General features: G+C 36.3%; 2 protein-coding genes and 1 long non-coding RNA gene across 3 annotated transcripts; all 3 read right to left on the bottom strand.

Annotated features, from left to right (window-relative positions):
* Positions 1 to 5,131: 5,131 nt before the first annotated feature.
* Positions 5,132 to 5,449, bottom strand: LOC122653689. The gene is made up of 2 exons (XR_006331845.1): positions 5,302 to 5,449; positions 5,132 to 5,270 (listed from the first exon to the last, which is right to left on the bottom strand). It is a non-coding gene; the product is annotated as an uncharacterized LOC122653689 (long non-coding RNA).
* Positions 5,450 to 5,873: 424 nt separating this feature from the next.
* LOC122653688 (ubiquitin C-terminal hydrolase 12-like) lies at positions 5,874 to 10,379 on the bottom strand. Its single transcript, XM_043847620.1, has 6 exons — positions 10,330 to 10,379; positions 10,135 to 10,215; positions 9,581 to 9,713; positions 9,331 to 9,497; positions 6,114 to 6,386; positions 5,874 to 5,976 (listed from the first exon to the last, which is right to left on the bottom strand). The coding sequence occupies exons 2-5, from the start codon at positions 10,181 to 10,183 to the stop codon at positions 6,217 to 6,219; spliced, it is 519 nt and encodes a 172-aa protein (XP_043703555.1). The 5' UTR covers positions 10,184 to 10,215; positions 10,330 to 10,379; the 3' UTR covers positions 5,874 to 5,976; positions 6,114 to 6,216.
* On the bottom strand, positions 10,243 to 15,870 carry LOC122654990 (ubiquitin C-terminal hydrolase 12-like). The gene is made up of 5 exons (XM_043849244.1): positions 15,790 to 15,870; positions 14,874 to 15,006; positions 14,646 to 14,812; positions 10,520 to 10,681; positions 10,243 to 10,364 (listed from the first exon to the last, which is right to left on the bottom strand). Exons 2-5 carry the CDS (start codon positions 14,987 to 14,989, stop codon positions 10,243 to 10,245), a joined length of 567 nt encoding a protein of 188 aa, XP_043705179.1. The 5' UTR covers positions 14,990 to 15,006; positions 15,790 to 15,870.
* Between the last annotated feature and the right edge of the window lie 2,257 nt (positions 15,871 to 18,127).

The raw sequence follows: 18,127 nt of genomic DNA, 5'->3' as shown, positions 1-18,127 counted from the left end.
GAGAGAGAGAGAGAGAGAGAGATTCACATTCAACCCAAGTTGAATTGAGTTGTAATATTGAAATTAAAGGTATAGGAATATGAGGATTAAACTATATATGATGATTCCATATGATATTTTTCTTTGTGTTAGTGGCTTTTCTATGATGATGCCTTCCACACAACAGATATGGGTTCTCTTTATTTCAATTTTGGCAATAATTTAACAGATATTTTTTTTTTTTTTTGGTGAACCCCTCTTATATGTATTTATGTTATAATAATAATATATATTGGAGTGCCCTGTAGTATATTATTTTTAGGCAAAAGTATTTTTAAAGACGCTGACGTATCTGATAAGTTTATTAGCGTGGTCCATTAATTATTCTAGCCACATGGTGGAATGATGCCGCAATTCTTTATTTAGAAAAAAAAAATGTTATTTGATTGCAAGACTTTTGTGTCCAAACATAAGAACACGCAAATTTACCATCCAATTTCTCTTGAAATAAAAAATCTTCTATATTGATGTTCGATCTTATGCGTGCGTTCTTATTGGCCATCGCACTGATGCAAGGACTACAGGACCAAATGATCTCTTGCCCTTCTAATTATTAATTAGATATATGGATAGATCTAGGATTGTATATATTAACAACATGCTGCCAAATTTCAGGATCTAATTTAATCAAATACACTACCATGTATGTATTTTGGAATGCATCTTTCTATTTGCCCATGCACCCTCTTGTACTCCCCAAATTTTTAGAGCTTTATTATGGCCTCTTCAGCATCGATATCAGCGCAAATCTCTTTACTCTTGGGGTAAGGGGGGGGGGGGGGATGGAGGGATTATGAATGATACACAGTGGGAAATTAGAAAAGTGAATCATGTTTCCATTTTCCAGTAGCTATAAGATTTGTAGACCATTTGTTGATCTCAATGTCAATTATTTGGATCTCATTGCTTATTTGGGATAATGAATACAAGGTTAATGTGTGGGTCCATTTTTGAGAGAGGCCATCTCCTTTTGGAGAAGAATTCTTGCTTTATTTTGAAGCATGCAGAAGCAAATGATAACCACATCCTTACCTATCACCCCCCAAAGAAAAAAAAATAAAAAAAAGATAGCAGTATTCTTGAACTTTTGTTTAGGCTTCGTTTGACGACGTATTTTTAGCTGGAAACAAACAGAGCCTTAGAATCAATTGTTAAATGGTTAGACCTGATTTTTACAGGTCAATGGAATGTCAAGGTAATCAATGGATCAGATATACAAGGATTTGTGAACTGTTTAGAAAGGCAGAAGCAGAATGGTTATAATAACTGAAAGGGATGTTTTAGAGGATTGGTGTAGTTTGATACATACTCTGGAATCTCTTGATGGTGGGAGTAGAAAATTTTCTAAGTGAATCTTTAATTGATCTTTAATGGGATTCTTGTAGGAATTCAGAGGCAATTTTTTCCAGAGATCTAATTACTTCCTCAATAAATTGTTGCAGAGGTTCATCACTAGTAAAGACTAAAGTATTTGGCCCATGAGTAGATTTTTAGAATTTGGGTAAAAGCAGTTATTTGTGATTGGTTTTCAAGTGAGATATCTTGAAAATGAGCTAAACAAGCAATTGAGAGGTATCTTTGAAAACCTAAAAAGAATTTGAAACTTTTTTTTGTTATTACTGTCAGATGAAGATATTTTAAATTTCTGAAAGAGAACTTCTCTTGAAATGGATTTAGTGCGACTTTTCACTTGTGGGCTTCTGCTATAAACATACTGATTCCTAATTGTTTGAGAAAAAGCTATTGGATGGCAGTAAAAGGACTACCATTTCACTAAAGGTGGAAGTGTTAACGGGATTCTAATCTCCTAACAGAATAGTTTTAATAGAAGATCAGAAAAGTAGGATCACAGGAAAAATGAAGGGAAAACCAGAAATAATAAATTATCGGCAGTTAGAGTTAAACAGTTCAAGCTGAAACTTCAGTCGATGGATCTGTCCTGTTGGCATTATCTAAAGGCTTGAGCTTGAGTCGCTTTACTGCTATGTTGTCCTTTGTGCATGCCTACTCTTCTGTGTCTTTATTTTTCCTGCATCACATTTTGCTTTCAGTTTTCGACCTTGCTAAAGACCATCATTGGCACATAAGGAGGATCTATAAGACAGCATTGAAGTCTAATTATGTTATTGAAAGCATTTAAATCTCTATCTTCACATTTTGGAAACTATACATAATTAAAATAACTAAGCCAGCATTGATAGTATGCAATTTATTTTCACCAAGGGTTACAAGAAGTTAAACTGTGTGTGTGTTACCAACACTGAATATTGAAATTGTCTATAATTTCATGGCCTCATCACAGGGATTCTATTTCTTGACATGAATTACATGAACATGCTTTGTTTTAAGATAGGATATAACACTTAATGGATCATCAATGACCTTTTTCAATTTTTTTTCCTTATTGCAGGAATATATATTATTTTGTTGATTTTAAAATTAACTCATTTTAAGCTTCATAATTCTCAACAAGTTGGATGAAGTGGTGATGATCCGTAATTCCATATTGGTTAGTACATCCATAGATATATACATGTTCAGTATAACATTTTTTGAATTTCTGTGTTATGCTTTAATTTGGTATATCCATCCTGTATCTATTTCTTTGCTCTTCCAACTTCAACGAGTTTGAATATGTCAAAATGAAGCTAATTTGACGTGAGCATGGATTTGAGATGGTTTGGATGGGCTCATGCTTGGATCCAATGGCTTGGCCTTTTTTCAAGCCAATGGGTGCTGCATTTACTGCATTCTTTCGGTTTAAATCATTCCCTGTTCTGGTTCATTCTTTAGGTTGCAGGTGAATCAGAACTTCATTAAAATTCCATGTAATAACAGATCCTCTATTATTTACCCAAAATCCCTCTCATACTCGATTGGAGATTTTAGGTGATTGGAATCTAGAGGTTCTGAAAATGTAAAAATGAGAAACATTATTTACATTCTTAGATAGAGAATTACCATGATTGATAGCTTTATTGATTGACCAAAAGTTGTCGTGGTCATACAAATTTGCTTAAATGACATGATGATGCATGATTGAGAAGAATAGTATTCATACTAACTCATTTTCTTTACTGTTTTATAGATATATCCATGGTGATTGATCTTCTCTGTTTAATTAGTCATCCAAAATAAGAATATTTCATGGCTATTGCTTGAATCAACATATCAGTTCTTTGTACTTTTTCCATTGTGTGTTGCTCATTTCTTGCATAAGTAGAGTGTTACAGATTTACTGCTGATAAGTTTGCCATGATTTTAATTTCATGCAATTTTTGTTCAAATAACTTATACTGTTATACATCTCTTCATGGGAAACTGTCTGTTTCAAGCAAATGTTGTAAAGAGGGTGAAGTTTCTATTGTGCCCTAATTATGTTTCTTCCCTGTACTTGTACTTGCCTTTTCCTTCAGAGTTGATAAAAATCTATGGAGTATTCTAAATTTTAGACTGTTGATATGCTATGAATAAGTCTTTGAGAGACTTTCAGATTTGACAAATTTTAAAATATGGCATTTTGTTGATTGGGGAACTTAATGTTCAATATTTGGGATGAATTTGTTGGATTGACTTAATTTTGCTACTAATCAGACAACTGATTCTCTTTACTTCTAAGCTGCTCATTTAGCTGGGACTAAATGGGGACCATTTGTAAATCATAGTTGTTATGTTTGTTTGTAGATTATTTGCCTTATTGCTGCAATATGTACACTGGTGATTTTAGAATCTTTCTCTGGGTGCTATGCATACCTGCTAATTCAGTGATACAACTACGAATGGACAAATTTTGAGTAGCCCATGATTTACTTCGAGTCAATTCCATTTTCCACAAACTAATAGGATGGTACCTGAGGAACAATAAAAGGTAGTTGACTGTGGTTCTTGATTTAACAGGTGTCTGCTAGCATTTGTACCCTGCTTAATTGAAGAGTAACAAGAAGGCAATGCAAGTTCAGATGAACCTCAAACTATGAGGTATCGTATATCTAACTCGGTGTTTGTATATTGAGGAGACTGATTTCAATGAAGAACATATGAAATAATTAAGCAAATGAAGAGCAGATTTCTACTCTCTCTCTCTCTCTCACAAATGTCCTTATCAAACCCTTCAACAGAGATCTGTTTGCTGAATTTATCAGTTGGTAATTAGAGAAGAACTTCTCAAGTGATGATCAGATAATGCTTTTCAAAGTAGGGTGAGAATTCAAGCCCTCTAATTCGGAATTTGTTTGTACGTTTTAGGTTTGGTGCAGTGGTTTACATAAAAAAGATTTCAATGATGTTCCCCCCCCCCCCACCCAATTTTAATTGTATTTGAAGCTGACAAAGCTGGTTTAAACTTATCTCTAATATGCATTCTTAGATGTGCTAAACCACCTTCTTTTTACTCTATTGGGTCTTCATAGGTACATCAAGGAAGGGAGCACCGTTTGTGTAATGGGGAGTCATTCAGAGGAATGATTGACTCATCACTATTCTTCCTCATGAGGCTGTGAACCCTTTTATATTGGATATACTATATCCTTCCTACAAGTCTCATGACCTTGTTGATATTGTCCTCCAATGCGTAGATACATAAAAATTGATGTCATTCCAATGTATTTCTATATTGAAAATGCATTTGGTTTTTGCTCTTGATGCCCATATTTTCCAATCTCTAGTAACATGTATTTCTTTCATATGCTTGGTTGTAAAGATACCATAGGGTTAGTAAGAGACTTTCTCACCAACCAAATGCCCATGTTCTTGGTTTTTTATCCTATCCCTTTTCAATTATATAGTTCTAAGGATTCATTTGGTTCAATTTGGTTTCAGTTTTTACGCAAAAACCATCAGTTTGAACCAAACCAAAACTGAACAAAAAAATCAAAACCAAACCGATTGATACCCTTACCCCAAAAATGATCTACTACCACATTGGCAAATATTGGGTCTGATCACCGTATTTTGCAACTCTCCAATATGATACATCTTTTTAAATCATCCTTCTGATATGATAAACGATGCCAATACTTGGGTGGCATTTTCTGCAATAATGAGAAGCTATATATGCATCACTAAAGCAGGCCTAAGCAATTGGAAATAAGTAATTCAATAATCTTAGTTGTTCCAAGATTCAGTTTTGTGTCCTGAGAATTGCTACTTCAGTTTCAACTGAAGTCTGAGGAAGAGTTATTCTGGAAAAGCAATCCTATATAACAGGAAAAAGGAGGGATCAAATAGATTCTCTCACTAATTACACTTTTCTATAGATTGTACTTACTCAAGACACCAGTACTAAAATTTAATGAAAGTTTTCAATTAATCCAAGGATTGTGATGTTTGCTGAAATGATGCAAGTATCTTCCACAAGGAAACCTTTTGATGGATCAGCAAGCACACTAAGTGGCATGAACTTTGAATAACCCATCATGGCACTTTGGCATGGATGCTGCAAAGCATCTGCAAGATTATTATAAGAATATGTAAATTCTTGTGGAAAATATAATCCAACATTGATTAATGAGACATAAAATAGGCTAAAGGGTAAATGAAGGTCTGTCTACCAACCACATATTATAGCTACACCTCTGTAACACTTTTTTGAGTAATGGGATGGGTTTTATAAGCACAGTTACTCTTTAGATTGATTTTTCTCAATTGGAAAAGCCATTCAACGCCTTTAGAATGACTTATAGCAGGTTTAGTTTGGTCCGTAACAGAGCTATTAGGTTAAGTATAATGGCATTCAGAAGTTGCATTGATGTCAAAGAAGTTGAGAATTTACCCCATTTGCTCTCGGTATTACCATTTGACTGGTCAAGCATTCTCAAGGATAAACATACAGATAGTCCTTGGCTAGGAGGCATGGGGCTTGATTCAGCCGATACCAGATAAAGAGAAATATAGTTTCCCAGACCACCTAAATATCCTCCTGGAAAGAGATGGAGAGTCCTGCATACAGAAGGAGATTAGGGAAGATCAGAAAATTGTGCAATATAATTAATAGTGATCCCCCTGACAATTAAAATAAATGAGGCAACCAAAAGTCAAATAATAATGGTATTAGTATACTCAGCATTCATATGTACCATCTGTTATATCCAGAACCAAATGCCTCAGATATACAGCATTTTTTTTTCTGTGAAAAATTTTCTATCTTCCAACTATATTCAGTAGTAACCCCTTCTGTTATCATCTCCAAGCAGTCACCTTTGCCCAAACATCTCTCCCTACAAACGAAAACAGAAAGACGCAGGAATCTTTAACAAGAAATCCACAAGATGGGTCACTGAAGGTTTTCAATGACATGAACTCATCAACTCGCCATTCGGTATTCGGTGCATGAAACTTTGCATTGGTTTCTGCATTATTGAAGGCATGAAATAGATTCCATTTATAAGTGGCAATATTAAGCATAAAAATTAAAGGAGTGTTAAATGATCAATTGGGTAAAAAAACAAAATAGATTGATTGGTCCAACAGACTGGATGGGTTTGTTTTGATGCACTAGAAGACCAGCCTCAATAGAGAAAGAGCCAGCCCAACTAGCCCCCACGGTTTGGCAAAAGTCAGGCCCACACTTAAGTGTTTCATTAACCCACGATTATTGGCTCTGTTTTAATTGTTTTATTCATGTTCATATCAGAGGCCCATTGGCTGAATAAAACTTTATCTCAATAGAAGCCATCGGTTGCACCATTTGAAGCCCATATTTTGTTCTTGAATGAACCACCTATTCAAGGAGTTGCTGGGCAACAACATATCATATGTTGTAGTCACATACTTTATTAATTTCTATTTTTCATGTGTTTATTTTTTTTTTTTTGGTTTAAACAAATTAGAAGTTTCTATTTTTTTCTGGTTGTAGCTATTTGGTTGCCAAGCTTTCTATTTTGTAATTGCAACTACACAAATTAATTAGGGAGAGGGATAGGCACACCGCCCGTGGTGGTAAGCTAGTGGGCAGCACCAATGGGGGGAGGGGGCGTAGGATGGGTATCATAAAGAAGGACATGGGTCATTTCAAAAGGGGGAAGAGAGAGATAGACACAATGAACGGTGTGCCCAGCCTTTTCCCAATTAATAAATAGAAGAGGTAGGGGTCCGGAGGGGCAAGAAGTTAGCCTGAGAATTGCTTTTCAAGAGTTTCCTTCCTTTGTTTGGTACCTATGGCGCCCTAGAAATGATATGGTCTTCACAAAGTATGGACAAGACAAGAAGTCTTCACAGTAGCAAAGCAGGCTTTTCTTGAGTTCTCCACAGTAAACACTGTTTTATCTCATCATAGACCATCATCATCTCCAGCAGCAAATACCTCGGATAAACGATGGAAAGCTCCATCACCGTGCTATCTCAAGGTGAATTGTGATGCCGCACTACCCGAAGGGACATCAAAGGGTGGATTGGGATTCATATTTCGAGATCACTGGGGCAGTCGAGTTAAAGCCGTCTCCTGTTCAAGGTGAGGCTATCACTATTCGGACAGCAATCTCCCAAGCTGTGACTTTAGGATTCTACCAACTACATGTAGAGTCTGATCAATAAGGAGGTTATTGACTTGATTCATGATTCTACACGTTTGCCACCATTGGAGGCAGCAGCAGTTCTACATGAGATTAAGCAACTTGGTGCTTCTTTTGTCCATATTCCACGGGCTATTAATTTTGTTGCAGATTCCCGGGCTAGGAAGGCCTTGTCTATCATGCGTCTCTGACAGATTAGCCAGATTCCATTCCTTGGCTTCAGAGACGTTGTGTGTCTGGAGCTCTTGGTTGTAGGCATTCTTATCATCAGTAAATCTTCCTCACCAAAAAAAAAAAAAAAACACAAAAGAGGTATGGGGACCTCTCCACATTTTGACCTCTCCACGATTTTGGCTACACATATTGTGTCTTCTACAATGGAGCAACAGCAACAGCTCCTAAGGTGAAGTAGCAGCAACCAAGTGGCCTAACCTTGATCTTGATGGTGAAGCAGGATCATACCCTTCTTTCTCTACCCAGATTCCATTCCTTGGCTTCAGAGACGTTGTGTCTGGAGCTCTTGGTTGTAGACATTCTTATCATCAGTAAATCCCTCTCACCAAAAAAAAAAAAAAAACACAGGGTAGGGGGACCTCTCCACGATTTTGGCTACACATATTGTGTCTTCTACAATAGAGCAACAGCAACAGCTCCTAAGGTGAAGTAGCAGCAACCAAGTGGCCTAACCTAGATCTTGATGGTGAAGCAGGATCATACCCTTCTTTCTCTACCATCTTCTCTACCTTTGGTTCTTCCATCTATCGATTCTGTCAGTTTTGCCAGCAGTTAATCTCCTTCATACGGTCCTACCATGGACATATTCCTAGGTATTTTCTCACTTAATGATTTTAATCTTATTTCCTATGCTATTATGCTTATCACCTACCAACCTTTTCTGCAGGTTTTCATCCCAGAATGTTTCCATCACTTTCTTTTCTGTTTTTGGGTTGCAACTTAGCAACCATCGATCTCTTCGATCTCTAGGGTTTGGTAGCGCTCATCTCTTTCTTTCCTTCCATCCCCTGTTGTTGTATTACAAGTTAATCACAGTTTTACATACTGATTTGCAGGTATTCATCCTTAGTTCTCTGTTTTTTATGTTGTTACTAATTCTGGCTGTAGGGATTCAAGTTGACACTAGTCAATTCAGCCATTGGATTGACTTCATCTTTTGATATTGTTTTCCTCCCTGTTAGTAATACATTCGACCAGAATTTTAGAGCCGTCTGACCCATGGATTGGGAACTATTTCTGTAATCTTGGGTTGCTAAACTCTGTTGAAATAAAGTTTCTATTTCTGTTATACTTTGTTACAGCAGATCCAAATAGTGGATCAGCTTGATATTTGGAGAGATTGAATAGAATAGTGAGGGTCTATTCGATCTAAATCTCAGCCCCAACTGACCATTGGATTCTGAAATATTTGACTTTCTATATTCTTTCATATTGTTTTGTTTGCTTGGAATACGGTGTTTTTGTCCTTTGGTTATTGCGTTCTCTTAATCTTACATTACCTACCATAGGACACATCAAATATAATTTGGGAGACAGGGAAAGTTCCACAATTTAGGAGCACCAAATTTGGAATTGCAAACAAAATATTGGTAAAAATGAAATCATGAAATCTCTTCAAGTAAAGTAAATTAGGGCATTAAAAGAAACTTTTGTTTGGAATATTGAGGGGGGGGGGGGGGGTTGTCGGAACTTCAACAGGGGAAAATGAGTGCAGGATCAGTTTTACCCATGATGGGCGATACAGATCCATGTTTAAATAGTAAAGTACCTTGAAGCATCCAATACTGGCCTCGAACTTGGTCAAATACAAATAAACGAAAAACAGCCTCAATCTCCCAACCAGGCTGGAGGGATTCAGTTTCTTCGATGCCCAAGTAGAGAGATAGATAATGTACTTTCTGCTGCTTGTTTTTGTTCAGAGAGACAGACATTTTCCTGCATGTGAGCCCAAAAAGATACGTGTATACATGTTAAGAAATATGGTTTTGAGGATGAGGACGACGAGGAAATGAAGTTACCATTTATAGCCACCAGCACTGAAAACCTTGGAGTCGCATCTACTTTCATGAAGCTTGCAAAGTTTTGAAAATGATAAAATTTTAAATGTGTAGTGAGTTGGAATATCATCTCTCATTGATTTTATTGGAACTCCTGCCAAGAAAAAACAGTGGAACTCTGTTAAATTCATTCCAACTAAATAAAATTCGAAAGATGATTGAATAGTTAAATCATATGTCAAGATGCCTAACAACATCAGAACAAGGATATAAGAAGCTTAAGATAATCTAAATTTTGTCCAAACTAAGTCTAGCAAGGTGCTTGCTAGCCTGAGAAGTGAAGACACGGTGGAATTGCATGTCATTTTGTGTTATTAAGAAAGAATGTGAGAATGGAGCATCTGGGTTGGAACAGACCAACGCAGAAAAGACAACTTTGAATTGAGTTGGTAGTTTGGTACTTGCCCAACCATAAAAAGGAAAAAGTTTGGGCATGGTCAAGTTGGCAGGTCCCTCAAAATTGGATCCTTGAGAAAACTCTGTTTGTATTGATGATTCACTTTCAATTCACCCACCTATTTCTGAAGAAGGAAAGGTTGCATCATATGTAGCCAACTTTTCCATAGGTACACCATAGGCTGATTGCAGAACAGGCTCTGTCCACACAAATCCATTAAATTCGGTCAACATACACTGGATGCTTTACCAGATGAAAATACAAATATCATGCATTTTGGACCAGCTAAGGCTGGTGAAAACACTGCCCTTACCTTCATGGTATCCTTCACTAAACAATCTGATGAACCTGCATCATTTAAATGTTAAAAAGCTAATTGAGGAGGCAGAAATAATAAAATGAGGGCAATCACACATACCGCATGTAATATCCAGAAAACCTGTCTTTTATATTCTGACTGGACTTGGTAGTAGTCCTTCCCTTTGAAAGACATAAACATTCACTTTGTCCTGTTCTACTCTCTCCAAAAATGAATATCTCTGCTCCTAACATGCTTGTATCATTAACAAGATATCCATAAGATTGGTTCTTGAACACTCTGAGTGGGATGAACTCGTCAGATCCCCATTCGGTTTTCATTGCATGAAAACGCTTCCCTTGAGTTTCTGTATTGAAGAGATGACTAAAAATTGGAATTTAATTATGTGATTACAGGAGAAAATTTTAGAGTAATAAAGGATTAAATTTTCAAGAAATCAAGTAGTATTGATTTAGTCAGAAGGACTCGACCTTTGAGTTTGACTGTCCGAGAATGACTAGTGACTAGTGATAAACACCAACATATTTATAATTATTACTTGATGCTGTTGCTCAATCTGGTTATATTATTTTTCTATTCTGAGATCAATCTACCTTCACTGATATCGGTTCTCAGTTCTAGAGAGTTCGCTTCAAGTGGGACTCTTCTTTGACTTGGAATCTCACCATTGGTTTGGCTTCAATTTCTATTATCCTGTTCTTCTACTAGAAAAGAGTAATGCATTGCATTCTGAAGTACATCTGATATCCTGATATTTTTTTATTGAGTTTTCTTTGATTTTGGCCATTAATTATTCACTGAGGTTCTGGTTTATTACCGTGTTTCTGATCCTAAACCTTGACGCTTCTAGAGACCCATCTCTAGATCTTTGCCATCCTCTTTATAAAATCTGGTATCCTGATTTTCAATGTTTTGACTAGGACCAAAGCATTTGTCTTTCTAATATTTTTGCATTCTTAATGATTTATTAGTCTAGATAATGCTGACCTTATGTATAGTGAGCTAAACAACAAAAATGGTCTATCAAATATTTCAAACTTGTAGTTAAACTTGTTGATACTCAAGTTCAGTCAATTCAGGTAATCAATTTTTTTTTTTTTTTTTTTTGGGGGGGGGGGGGTGGGCAGAACAAACTGGTTCTCTGCTCTCAAAGTGATGATGGTTTGTCTAATAAAACTGATAAATATAAGTGATGACCTTGTGACCCTCCATCACTTTGCAGATTTCAACAGAGACAGGAAGGTGATTTTCTAAGACAATTTGGAGTGGAGATATTGGTTTCGATTGGATTTTTAGATTTGTATAAGATTCTCCCAGAATAGCCCGGACCAATAGAGGCTTCAGAGTGAAATAGTCTGCTGGAAGATATCTAATTCTTGAATGTCAAGGTAATCAATGGATCAGATATACAAGGATTTGTGAACTGTTTAGAAAGGCAGAAGCAGAATGGTTATAATAACTGATAGGGATGTTTTAGAGGATTGGTGTAGTTTGATACATACTCTGGAATCTCTTGATGGTGGGAGTCGAAAATTTTCTAAGTGAATCTTTAATTGATCTTTAATGAGATTCTTGTAGGAATTCAGAGGCAATTTTTTCCAGAGATCTAATTTCTTCCTCAATAAATTGTTGCAGAGGTTCATCACTAGTAAAGACTAAAGTATTTGGCCCATGAGTAGATTTTTAGAATTTGGGTAAAAGCAGTTATTTGTGATTGGTTTTCAAGTGAGATATCTTGAAAATGAGCTAAACAAGCAATTGAGAGGTATCTTTGAAAACCTAAAAAGAATTTGAAACTTTTTTTGTTATTACTGTCAGATGAAGATATTTTAAATTTCTGAAAGAGAACTTCTCTTGAAATGGATTTAGTGCGACTTTTCACTTGTGGGCTTCTGCCATAAACATACTGATTCCTAATTGTTTGAGAAAAAGCTATTGGATGGCTGTAAAAGGACTGCCATTTCACTAAAGGTGGAAGTGCTAACGGGATTCTAATCTCCTAACAGAATAGTTTTAATAGAAGATCAGAAAAGTAGGATCACAGGAAAAATGAACGAAAACCAGAAATTATAAATTATCGGCAGTTAGAGTTAAACAGTTCAAGCTGAAACTTCAGTCGATGGATCTGTCCTGTTGGCAAATCAACCCTTCAAAATTATATCAAGATCCGATGACTGAATAGTGAGATCTGGAGCAAGAATACTTGAAACTAAGAAGAGAACTGTTGAAAATCAATCAATAGAACCGAAAAATCAAATCATAAAATCTTGGAAGCTATTAGAATGCAGAATAATGGATCAGAATTGATCTAAACAGGAAGAAGCAGAACCTGAACTACGAACAAAACAGATCAGAGATCGATTAGAGGAATACGAATTCAAAACAGTAGTACAGAAATAGCTAAACCAGAGAATTGTTATTAGAACAAGTAATCAATAGCAGAACTTAATGATAGTAGAAGAATCTGAAACTGAGAAATCAAAGAACAATGTAACTGCAAGGTTTAAGTATGTAGATATGACTTAATTCTTTGCTAACAGTAGAAGTAGAAGAATTGATAGAAAAAGAATCAGATAACTGGCTAGGAATCCCACCAAAGCCTCACCTGTAATCCACCAGTTAAACACTCCTGAATCCACAGAAATATCGTTGATTCCACAGCATAAAATTCAGAAAGCTGAATGTTTAGCTCTTACATCATCCAAGCAATAGGAAAACTCTAAACTGACTTAAGGCTTAACAATCAATGAGGAAAAGATAGCCAGCATCGTCTGAATAAAATCTTCCTAATGTAAGATGGGCCTCAATTTAAAAAAATAAAAAATAAAAACCTTCTAGAATCTGAAACAGAGATAAGGGTTCTGGAACAAGGATAAGGCTTCTACATGTGATCAGTGAAAACACATCATAGCTTGACTGCTGTCATGCTGGTTGTCATATTGGCTATCATGCTAGCTGATATGGTTATCATGTCAGTCAGTTCTCTTTCCTCCTCTGGTACTGCTTTGGAGCTTAATTTCTTCATCAAGGATGTTACGAGTCAAATTGGACACATTTGTTGTAAGATCAGGCAGCAGCCAGAAAGATGGTCAGTGCTCAACTTCAGGCAGTCTTGTGGATTACTCCATCACCAATTGGATATATGGACCAATTGGTCCCATCACCTGAACCCGGAATTAGCCTGGGCTGTTTCTATTGACCATAGGACAATAGCTTTCCACAAAGACCCAGATTCTGGTAAGCAAGTGTTAGCTTCAACAATTGCCTTAAGGAACCACATCATGGTAGTTAACGGTGCAAGCAACAAAACTGTTAAAGATGGAATGCAATCCCCAAGGATGGCATTATTCAGGTCATTAAACCCAAATATGAATCTGATAGATCGTCAGGTTGGTCTGTCCTGTCACAGTGGTGAAGATTTAGCCAAGATGCCATTCAACAGCACCAGGAAAAAAAAAAAGGAAAAAAAAGAAGTAAAATCAGAAGATAGAAAAAACAAGAACCCCATAATGGTGTGGAAACAAATAATGGTTACAGTGGAACCTTGTATTATGATGCTGAAAATCCCACTCGCAAAACAAAGAGGCAGTTCTCATATCAAAAAGAACATTAAAAGTGTGGTCTTGGAATATGACGCAGATGAGATCTGGTAAATGGCCCACCTTGTCAGAAATTTCATCTTCTACTTCAAATGGAAGAGGTTGATGTTGCCATTTAAACTGATGCCGGGGGGATGTTTCCATCAAAAGTAGAGTTTTCTCTGGGGAGTTAATATTTGGGTTTTAACAGCAGAAAATGCATAGAGTAGGGGTTCAGAACTGGAAAGTTGATGACCATTATGTTGGAACAGAACAGAGACTTTTGACGGTATTTGACTAGACATTTTGCAGTTTCTTCAGGAAATCTATTAGTATGTTGTTTTGGAGTGATATGCTTAAGGTTTAGAAGGCATAGTACTTGATTCAGAATCACATAAATATAATTGGAAGGTATCCCAATATCTGTAGTTCGTTAAAGTGAAGTGTTCTGCTAGAGCTTTTGTTGGCCTGGTTTCTTAACAGGCCTTACACAGGGACTGGGGTTTCTTACCGCTCGATTCTTCTTCTTTCCCTCTGAATAATGTTCTAAAAAGGAAAATCATTGCTAACATATGGACAATTATGAGCATGAAGGAACTGAGTTGTTTGCTTCAGCAATGCAATTCTCCAGTTGACAAATACAATTAGATAATATATGATTCTACGCCATTTATGGTTTGATGTTTGTGAATAGGTTGATGATAACAGACTTGCATGGAAGAAGTTACGTACCTTCAAACATCAGATATTGGCCCCGAATTTGGTCAAATGCAAAGAAGCGAAAAACCACCTGGACCTCCCAACCTAGGGGAAGAGAAGTAGTATCTTCTATTTTCAAGTAGAGCGACAAGTGAGAACCTTTCCCCTTGTCATTCCCATTTGGGTAGAGAATCAGTCTCCTGCATTTGTACAAGTCAATTAATCCAGTTTTGAAGCAGAAGAAAGGAAGAAGAAGCTCACCATCTGTAGCCACCCGCACCAAATGACTGCGAACGACATCTTTCTTTAGAAAACTTTTCAAACAGTGAAAATTGATTGATTCTGAAAGTGTAGTGGGTCGGTGGTTCTTCTCTCATTGATCTAGAGAGATCTCCTGGCAAGCCCAAACCCCATGAGTCCATTGCATTCATTCTTCCTACCACCCAAAAAAAATGGAACCAAAAAAAAATAAAAAATTCATTACTGAAGCAATTGGAAGAAAGAGCATAGATCATACAAATATGTTGTGTTTTACTCTTATCACTTGAGGGGCACAAACAAGAAGCCAGCAACAACATAAATATGCAAGGCAGGAAAATATTTCCTGCAAACCAGGGGCAGCAAATTTCCTGCTGCCCTAAAATGAAATAATCCCCTTCCACTACAGGTACAGGTTCGAAAATATACCCATTGGTTTTAGTATTTTCAAAAATATCAATTTTAATCGGAGTGGGATTCCATTTCAGCATCTGTGGTTACTGGCAGCAGAAGGAAAATATTCCTGCTGCCAGGAAGATTTTGCCCATACAAGGCCAGACATACACTCCTGCCAAGAGAAAACATTACAGAAAAAAGACTACTATAAAACACAACAGAAAAATCTAATCTCTAAACAAAAAAGATCACAGTTCTGCAACAGTGTATAATTCTTTCCTAAAGTCTATTTACTATTTTACCGTCGAATTGAACCAAAACAATGCTCTGTCATCCATTCCCCTTGAAGCACAAAAAAAAAGTTTACTGAATTTCGTTATAATCAGCAAAATCCCCCCTTGTTCTCCTGTTAGTTTTACCCATCACAAAGTTCTACATTAGATCAATCGCTAACGATCCTATCAAAATAAATTATGCTTTTTCCAGAAAGTGAAGCGCTAGAAATGGTAGAAAAGAAAGATACCATCAGTATTGCAGATGACCTTATCATCCTCTGGCCTCGTCTTCTCAATGGCTTTGATTCTGGACAGTTATTTTTCTTGAGAAAAGAGCTTAGGAGAAGGTGGTAGACACCGCAAGAATGAAGAAAGGAGAGATCATTGAGATAAAACTTTTGAAATTAACTAGAGCTTGGGATTAATGGAAAGCGAGTAATGTGTTACCCAGAATTGGAAAGACGTGTTGAGCGAAAAAGGGTATGTGAAATCACTATCTTCTCTTGCTTGAAGAGGTTCAAGAAAAGGACTCAGAAAGTGCCCAAGTGCAATTGGGTCGTCATGAAAAGCTTCTTTAGTCCTTTACCATATAAAGTTCTATTGAGCTGGTAGCTTAAAATTCTAGATTAGGTGGTTGTGCAAGGGGAGGAGGAAAGAATGTCTCTATTCCGCTCATGAACAGATCAAACCTGATTTGATTGCAGTCTTTTTTTATCCTCTGGCTGACGTCGATGAACTGTTACATCCGAGATAATCTAGAAATAAAATATCAAAAAGAAGAGACATAATAAGGAGAGAAAGATATGAGAGAGAGATAAGAAAGAGAGAGTCGGCCTTTTCAAGATAATCTCTAGAGTAAAAATAGGATTCCAAAGTCAGTATTTTATTTCATCATTCAAAAATAAATACACGTTGGTTATCAAAACTACCAACCTATTTAATATTTAATATTAAATAACTATAAATAAGATAAACATGGAATACGTAACAAAAAGAATCTTAAGATCTCTATCACTATTAGTAATACAGAAATACTTCCTTAGTTATAGTTAAGCAGTTGGAGAGTTGCAGCAAGTATAGACTGTAGAGCTTTCAGTTTACGGAATTTGTGTAGTTGTTGGGTTTCCCTCTACCCTATTGGGTTGGTTTGGTTTGGTTTGGGACTTTGGGTCTCACTTGGTGACCCAATTGTCAGACCACGAAAAAACCAGTCCTAGTTCTCCATATATAGGCGGCTTCAGTTAACTCATAGTAGCATTGCTTATGTCAAAATTCACAACCCTAGGATTTCAGCCATGCGTGGCTCTGTTTGCACTATTGCAAACTGTTGGTTACTGGTTCAAAACTTAGAAACAGTCTCTCCTGCAAAGCATGCACAAGGTAAAGCAGTGTACATTTGTCCCTCCCGAAGCCTCGTGCACTGAGACGCTCTTTATTAATTAATGATACATAACATAGGTTATAGGGTAAATTAGGTTTTATAAGCATAGTTAGCTTTAGATTTGATTTTTCTCAATTGGAAAAGCCACTCAATGCCTCAAAACGAAAAAGTACGCAAGATTGGACATTCAAGCTAGTTATGCTTGAGTTGAGAAATGGCAACCGAAACCCAGAATTCCTATTGATCAGGTGAAGCCTCCAGTTCTGAACTTGAAAACAAAACGGGCCAATCAGTAGGCTGGAATGGATAACAAATATTTACCCATGAGATTCTGATCGGGCAAATTCATCATTTCAATTAGTAATAAAAAGGAATAGGTTCCTCTGCTTATTTCCATATAAAATGCATTTAGAAGTTCCATTGATGTCAAATAAGTTGAGAATTTACTTATTTACCCCAGTTGCCCCAGATCCAACCATTGGATCAGCTTTATATTTGGAGGAATTGAATATCATAGTCAGGGGGTTCTACGAAAAATACGATTCATTTTCAATCCATGTCTCTCAGTTGTTGTCGTAATCTCATGAGTCTCGTTTCCTCATTCCTTAGAACTTTTTGAATCTTCAAAAGTCCTCAAGATCATTTAACTACTTAATTTTTTGTTATTAGTTGACTATCTATTTGGATCGGATACATTTTTTTTCTAGATTATTCAAATTTTTTTTTTGGGATAACCTTAAATGAATACCCCTAATGCGAATCATTGGGATTTGAATATCCATTTACATCTCTAGTTAAAATTTTGCCACCACTAATAGTCAATAGTTAGGTATGTTTTTTTGTGGTTCTTTTATTCCGTTTCTAAAGCATAACCTTTATTAATTTCAATATTTTTACTCTTCTCCCCAATCACTACACTACTATAGTATCGTCATCACTTGTGTCATCTTCAGAGAAAAAAAATTATGATTTAAAATCTTCAAAATCCATTTGTTCTAGTCTTAAATGCTTGGTTTTAGAGCACGGTATTGGAATGGTTATCGGTAATACAGAAAATCGATACGATATCGGGCTGGATCGGTTATATCGGACAAAATTATCCCTTGATTTCCTTAAATAATAAGTTTTGGGATTATTTTACCCCTTGTCCGTACCATGCTATCGATACGATATTGACACGGTATCGATATCAGTGACTAGCAAAA

The sequence above is a fragment of the Telopea speciosissima genome, chromosome 3, assembly GCF_018873765.1.
Source record: "Telopea speciosissima isolate NSW1024214 ecotype Mountain lineage chromosome 3, Tspe_v1, whole genome shotgun sequence".
Lineage (NCBI taxonomy): Eukaryota > Viridiplantae > Streptophyta > Magnoliopsida > Proteales > Proteaceae > Telopea > Telopea speciosissima.
This window is presented reverse-complemented; position numbering and strand designations above follow the sequence as displayed.